General features: G+C 36.1%; 2 protein-coding genes across 5 annotated transcripts in view; one reads left to right on the top strand and one right to left on the bottom strand.

The window, feature by feature from the left end:
- The window catches only part of LOC125037517 (cytochrome c oxidase assembly protein COX15 homolog), a 6,309-nt gene extending 2,156 nt beyond the window's left edge, over positions 1–4,153 (bottom strand). For both annotated transcript variants that reach the window (XM_047630680.1, XM_047630679.1), the window contains exons 1-7: positions 3,962–4,153; positions 2,951–3,110; positions 2,284–2,416; positions 1,475–1,661; positions 1,001–1,180; positions 591–666; positions 1–75 (exon numbers count right to left, since the gene is read on the bottom strand). The exon at positions 1–75 is cut by the window's left edge and continues 80 nt beyond it. In XM_047630680.1, the coding sequence (XP_047486636.1) occupies positions 1–75; positions 591–666; positions 1,001–1,180; positions 1,475–1,661; positions 2,284–2,416; positions 2,951–3,110; positions 3,962–4,006 (856 nt within the window). In that variant the 5' untranslated portion in view covers positions 4,007–4,153. The remainder of the gene's footprint in view (positions 76–590; positions 667–1,000; positions 1,181–1,474; positions 1,662–2,283; positions 2,417–2,950; positions 3,111–3,961) is intronic.
- An 84-nt stretch (positions 4,154–4,237) lies between these two features.
- The window catches only part of LOC125037513 (BUD13 homolog), a 5,015-nt gene continuing 1,752 nt past the window's right edge, over positions 4,238–7,500 (top strand). Inside the window, exons 1-2 of one of the 3 annotated variants that reach the window (XM_047630675.1) lie at positions 4,238–4,264; positions 7,145–7,265. In XM_047630675.1, coding sequence (XP_047486631.1) covers positions 7,150–7,265 — 116 coding nt within the window. In that variant the 5' untranslated portion in view covers positions 4,238–4,264; positions 7,145–7,149. Of the gene's footprint in view, positions 4,265–4,611; positions 4,693–7,144; positions 7,266–7,500 lie in introns of those variants that run through there. The other 2 variants (XM_047630673.1, XM_047630674.1) reach the window with 2 other exon arrangements.

Below are 7,500 nucleotides of genomic sequence, written 5' to 3'. Positions count from 1 at the left end.
TGGGGATCCATCTGTCAGCGAATTTGGGGAAGGAGTTGTACACCAAACCTGCATCCAGGCCAGCAACTAGGGCACCTGAGTGGGAGATTGGGAGTGGGAGAGTTAATATGGATTCTCCCTCTCTTACATATTAGTTGTGTCATTTTCTCTATGATTTTTATGTGGATGTGGTTCGCACTGATTGTGTATTACTTCCAGTGCACATTTTATTCCCTATTTGCATACTACTTTCCTCCTGCTTGTTGTACCTATCTGTCAATGTATTATTTCTCTTCTATCTTTGACTCCTAATCATTTACTGATTATGTTTCTTTGATTACAGAATGGAAAGGCTTTACATCAATTTCTGATAAGTGTCATAAAAATATAGGAAAAGTTAGATAAGTAACAGGAGATGAAAAGGTAAATCCTCAATATGATATACTGGTAAGTGGGCAAATATCCAATACAAACACTATCAAAAGTTATTAAAAGTTTTACACTCATATAAATATATATACACATTAATCAAATACAATTATACTCTATCTGAAGATAGTAGGTGGTTTACGATTAAAAGTTTTAGAAAATCTTCACCACTTCCAACTCACCTGAGAGGGCTGTGAGGAACACCCATCCTTTGGTAACGTGGGCAAACTTGCGAAACTTCATTGCCTGTGCTGTAACCTGTGTGGGAATCCAAGGAAGTTGAAAAGAAATTTTTTTTTGAGTGTGTGCTTGTTTTGTTCTAATAAAGAATGTGGTTTCTGAAGATATAGAATATATTTACACTACTTCACCTGTACATTATTAGGAAATAAAACTAATTTCACAGGAGAAATATGTATTTCAATATATTTCCTCTCTTTGTTCCATCATTCATCAACATTTTCAATTGACTGTTAGTGCTATCCATGAATATTCCCTTGAAAAATAAAGAGTATCTATTTTAATCTGTCTCCCCAACTCCTCTCCTGTTTCCCCCTCAATCTTTTCCTTCCCCCCTAACCAATGCACTTACCTGCTTGAGCTTCTGTGCTGGATAAGTGACATCGAGGGCATTCCACAGGAAGATACTGTAGAGGACAAAGGCCATACCCAAGTGGGACATTAAGCGGTACTGTGATACTCTGGGGACATCAGAGGGGTCCTTGAAGCGATCTTCTAAACCAGATTTGACCATGTACCAGCCCAGGAGGCCCTGCAGTTGTTCATTGGGCTTAATTAGAACAGATGATCTTTGGTATTTGGGTAGAACACGAGTAAACATTAAGGAGATAATAAAATGGGTGTGTGTATAAATATAATGATGTAATAATAGTAAGCATTAATGGATCATTGTGACATTTTAATTTATCTTTAATAACAGTAACAATATTAAAATATTAAAACAAAAATCATAATTATGATAATAACAAACACACAAGCTTGACTTTCAATACAAATAGTTATTAACTAATAGATCACTTGTAAGTAAAAATCACATTGCACAGACCTGGCAGCCAATGAGAACCCCACAAGCCAGCACTCTCTTCTTCATCAAACGTGTGAACCAACCCTTATGCCAGAAATAAGCGGCAGGCAGCAAAAAGAAGGTGCCGATAGTGCGACCCCACTGCCTGTGCCCATATTCCATCCACCAGATGAATTTGAACTCTGAAAGGCTCATTCCCTGGTTTTTTCTGAGGGATGAGAATACAATTAATGAGTTTAGAAGGAAGATTAACCCCTAAAAGGTTGCTACTTTCTAATGTAACATTCTCAATTTATCAATTTGACAATAATAGCAATCACGCAGAGCAGTAGTTATGATATTAAGAATGATAATCATGATAATAACAATAATAATATTAATAATAATAATAATAACAGTTACATTGATAAGTAATGATATGAACAAAAGTACTGATGATAAAAGTGTCTCCTCCTGTGGGGACGCAAAGAGATATGCAATTCTGTCCGTAACTACTAACAAATTTCACATAACAAACTCATGGAACAGAAATGACTTTAAAAATATCACCTGTTTTCAGAAGTAACACTAATTTCAGCCTTAGAAATGTAAAGAAAAAGAAAGAAAGAAGAAGAAGAAGAGAGAGAGAGAGAGAGAGAGAGAGAGAGAGAGAGTTAAATTATACATTCATGATTATGTGAATGTGAAAAAATTCAGGGTCTAGGTGAAACTGACGGGGGGGTGGGGGGGATGCTTTATAAAATTAAGCAAATAAAAAGTGTTGGTGATAAATAAAGAGAGAAGACTCAAAAGAGAGAGAGAAAAATATATATATATAGTTTCAGGCTTACAATTTGTATTCAGGGAATTCTTGATACTGGGCAAATTCACGCTCCCACTCTGCCTCAGTCAAGGGAGGTCGTTTACCAAATAAATGCCAGTCTGTCATTGATAAGCCTGACTCTGTCAAGCGTGTCAGCCCTCCTGTGAAAGAGAGGAAGGTGTCAGCCACAGATGGAAAAACAAGACTTCCAGGAAACAGATACTACTAGACCATTAATTTCTAGATGATAATCTACAATCATTGATTTCATATATGCTTTTGTATTACTGAATTTAAGGGAGGTCATTTACCAAATTTAATTTCTAGAGTCCTTCAAGGCTAGATGTCTGTGCCTTACTCATATTCTTAAAACAAGAAAACTGGGGAATAAATGGAAAAGAATGAAAAAATATTTGAGTTTGATGTTTCTCATGTTTATGTCAATGCTTAATCATTTTTTGGTAGCTTGGTACTTATAAAATTTCTAATGGATGATTATCTTTAACTTATGTACATATTAACTTATGTACATATTCATTTCACAGTTACCAAATAAGTTCTAAACAAGTCACTATATATAACCTCCCTTTTAAACGGTACTTGTACATGTACATGTACATGTGTATATGCCTATGAACAAACAAACAAACAAACAAACACACACACACACACACACAAAATAAATCCCTACCAACCTATAACGACAGCCCCAAAGACCATCCCTGAGCAGCCGAAGAGCCATCGTCCAACCCACTTCTTCCCGACGGTAGGGATCTCTTCGAGGGCTACTTTCTGGGTTGTCTCAGCTGCGACTGTCACAGTTGTCCTTGCAAGAGCTGGCCGGATGTGGGATACCTGTGGCATGGGTCCGAGTGGTATTTTGTTGCAGAAATTAAGAGAATACTAAAAGAGTATTTTTCAAAGACTAGCTGTACTGAGAAATGAATGAGTTACAGTTAAGAAAGAGAAGAAAGGCTACATAAATAGCCATGGGCATTGGACGACAGTAATACATTTATGGACTGATACTAAATCATCATTATCATGTTCTAGGTGATGTGAAGAAAAAGGATAAAATACATAAGGGTAGGAGTGCGTTATGAAGATCTTACATAAAAATCTAAGCGGATGAAAGATTTTGAATGTTTGATTTAATCAATTGCTTAAATATTGGTATATATTTAGCAACTAGCCTTGCACCACATCTATGGTCTGTGCACCTGTCAGCACTTTGGCAAAGGCCAATAAACCCCACCTCTCTGGTACCTTACTCTCACATAAGGAACCAATGCACACTATCTGGCTAGAATATACTAAGTGGAAGAGGCAGGGTCATCATAACACACGCCACAAGTGTTATACAAGACTTAAGATTCCTATATATCACATTATAATTCATAATAAAGATACAAGTGAATTTCGATAAAGCACTGATAAGACAATGTTAAAGCATGCTTCATTTCAGGTAAACCTTTAAATTGCAAAATAGTAATAACTTTGAATGACGTTCTCAGAATTTTGACAATTGACTTCTAATCTGATTTGGATTGAATAACAAACTGCACTCATGATAGAAAGCAGGGCATGCACAAGTGTTAATTACCTGATTAAGTGAAATAGTGCCAAAAGACAGATTACATACCAATCAAATCCCATTGCATAAACATGAAATATGTACAAAAACATGATAAACAACTCATTTTCACCTTCAAACCCCTACAGAACCTCGACGCCAAGCACAGAACACTCATGATGGCTTCTCCTGTATTGCTTCTCTTTAATTGCTCAACCAGCCACTTTTTCCCTTCGCTTTCCTCGCTTTCTCCTGCCGCCCTTCGCCTTCCTGCCGCCGCCGCTCGCCTACCGGACTCCAGGCACGTAATGATGTAAGTCTGGCTCGCGCGTTCTTCTACGGCCGGATTTACCTAAAGGAACGAAGGTATTTATTATTTTTTTCTTTTACTTTTTTGTTATTTATAGATTGTATTTGTTTGGAGGTGTTCTGGATGGTAAGGTTAATTTTTATGATACGCGTGATCTTATTGGAAACATGATTATTTGCTGCTTCTTAAATCTGCATTGATTATCGCGCGTACATATGAAATATTTTATCTCTCTCTGTTTAGTGTGTTTCTAGTGGAAAGTGCAAAAGAATATTCAGAATGTATGAATGTATATAAAATGGAGAGGCTTCGTTAAGAAAAAAAAAAGAGAATTTAAAAATTTATGATGTAACTTGTGTGAATTATATAGATCATATGTGCTTGCTTGATTTCTATTCCTTTCCTTTGATTCTATATTTTCATATTATCTGTTTAATAATATAATATAGTGTTATAATAAATTAAATCTTATTGAAATAATAATAGGTCCGTTGTGCATGCACCTCATGTAAACAAAAGGCTGAAGAGCATCTTTGGAGGAGCTCGGCTCTGCGGTAAATATTCATTTTACGGTATTTAAGTCTGACAAAGAATATTCTCACAAATGAATGAAGACAATCGCTTAGGTCACAGCCAGTTTGATGAATTTCTCAATTTATTTATTAGACTGTAGCCAACTCGCATAATATTTCCATTTATTAATTAGTGGGAAAACTGGTAAATGTTAATTATGGTCAACAGTTCTGGAATTTCAGAAAGAATAAAGAGATAAATCGTACCCAAAGGCTCTTGTCGCCGATACCATGCTGCAGGTCTTTCCTGCCTTTTTTTTTAGAGAGAGGAAAGAATGAGAATTAGTAATGTTGCTTTTTATAGAATTTTAAGAGTCTGTTGGCGATATTAATAAACCTTGCTATGGGATGGGCTTTCCTTGAAGCCAGCTCCCCCTGTATTTTTCTGTATTATTATAGTTTTGGTAAATTTTGAAATGATGTCTAACACTTATTTCCAAGTGAAAACTATCTTTATCTTGAAGCTTTTGTCATGTTTTGAACTAATCTAGCACTCATTTGCTGCACCAAGGAAGCACAGCTATGATATTGGCCAAGATATCTGGAGAGGGCATGGCAAGTATCCGGGAAATTTTCACTTTCACATCATTTCTCGCAGCTGGAAGAGTATGAGTCATGGAGTTCCTGGAATTTTTGAGTTTTACATCCTCTCTATTACCCACATTATTAATTTGCAAAGGAAATGCTATAGCAGAAGTGACTTAGAACACTACGTTTTATTTGATTGTAAGGACAGATTCTTAATTTTTGATGTTAGGTGTCATTACCAATAAAACAAACAAACACAAACACACACACACACACACACACACACACACACACACACACACACACACACACACACACACACACACACACACACACACACACACACACACACACACACACATTCATATATATACATATACATACACACACGCAATTAAAGATTTGAGAGTGATTGTGAATATGATGCAAGTAACAGGTCTTATGCCAGTCTCACAGTGTAACCATTCATTGGACACATGGTCCTGCCAACTGTGCCTCATGATCCAGGGGAAGAACCTTTTACAAATGGCATCGAGATGCCTCAAAGGCACAAGAAAGCATCCAGGTTTCATTTCCATAAAGCAAAACTGGCATTATGAAGGCCTTGAAGACATGTAATTTAGTCCATCTGCACATATACTGGCATCTCTTGTTGACAGTTCATGGCTCCTGCTGCCAGGTCAGTCCATCTAATTACTTCCTGTTCTAAGATTCATGAACTACATAACCCATGATGTAAAGCTCCCTGTGATTTCAACATTATTGCCACAAGCATGTATCACCTGAGCAGGCCCCTGTACTCCTGGATCTTGATCTTGCTCAAGGAGACTTCTAGACTCAAGGGCTATGCCTCATTGCTCTGGGAACCTCTGGGAACACTCTTCCTCCCTTAATCTGTCCAAGTGAAACGGTTTAGGATTGGTACTGGAGAGATGGGGTTTTAAAGTTGACCAGAAGGGTAGACACAACCAGTCGATGGTTGGTAACACAGAACTCAGCACCCTGCAGTTTTAGAGGATCCTCCAGTTAGTGCTGACAAGGATGTGGTTGATCTTCATGGCCACAGTAAATTCTAGTAATTTTCCCCTACTCATGTCTTTCTTTGTCATTTCCAACTATTTTTATAAGGCAAAATATATCTTTTAATTTGGATTTATCAAAAATATGCTGGCTGTGGGTGCTGCATAGGTTACCTGTAACTGATAACTTTTCTAAGCTTACTTACTTAGTAGTACTTAGTACTTGTTCAGCTACATTATTGATTACTGCTATTTAATTGTACCATGATTGTCTTTGTAAGATTTAGTTTTTTTTTCGAAACCAATCACTCTAGAGGTTGATATGCACAGATATTTTATAGACTTTTCTTGCTAGTTAAATAAATCTTTATATTTTGTTTAACATTCACTTTATTATTTAGATAAAAGTTGAGGCTATTTCTTTCTTTTAGTTTACAGTGTATATATATATATATATATATATATATATATATATATATTATGGGAAATTAACTTTAAAATATAAGGATATCATTACATATAGCACAAAGTAAACAGTACGTAGAATTGATAGGGGAATTTATGAAATAACTTCATTAATGAAATAACCAAAAACTAAAAAACTAAAAAAGCTTATCTATCATCGCTGTTATTGTGACCATCATTTGTATGATTTAAGACATCCCAGGGAGTTGATCATTAAATATGGAACCAAATACTGTTTCCTTTGTATTGTATGTAGGTCCAAAGGAGATATATATTTCATAAACTGTAAGGGTAGTTGTTTCCAAAGTTACTAATGTCACTGATTATATCTTGGTATAGTAATGTGCAAATGTGATCATCATTATCTTAAGTTGCAGCTAATTTTCATAGATATTTATGACATGAATGTTTGTTGTCCACAGCACAGATGGCGGCCCCAGTTAGCCAGAAGGAATACCTTAAACGTTACCTGAGTGGTGGTGATGATGACAAAAAGAAAAAGAAAAAGAAAAAGAAGGACAAAAGTGCAACATCTAGTAAAGGGTGAGTTTATTTCCTTCCATAGGTTTTGAAATTTAAAGCTTGGGAAAAAGAAAAGGGAAAGAAGAAGAATGGGAATAGAAGGGTGAGGAAAAAGCACTAGGAAGTGGGAGACAGAGTGGCAAACTTGGGAAGATGCATGGATGAACAGAGAAAGGAAGAAAGTGATACAAAGAAAAAATAGATGAAGGAGAGAGCAAGGTACTTAGCTTGCCGACTGACAAGGTAAACCTCACCT

Source organism: Penaeus chinensis, chromosome 23, assembly GCF_019202785.1.
Source record: "Penaeus chinensis breed Huanghai No. 1 chromosome 23, ASM1920278v2, whole genome shotgun sequence".
In the NCBI taxonomy this organism is placed as follows: Eukaryota; Metazoa; Arthropoda; class Malacostraca; order Decapoda; family Penaeidae; genus Penaeus; species Penaeus chinensis.
This window is presented reverse-complemented; position numbering and strand designations above follow the sequence as displayed.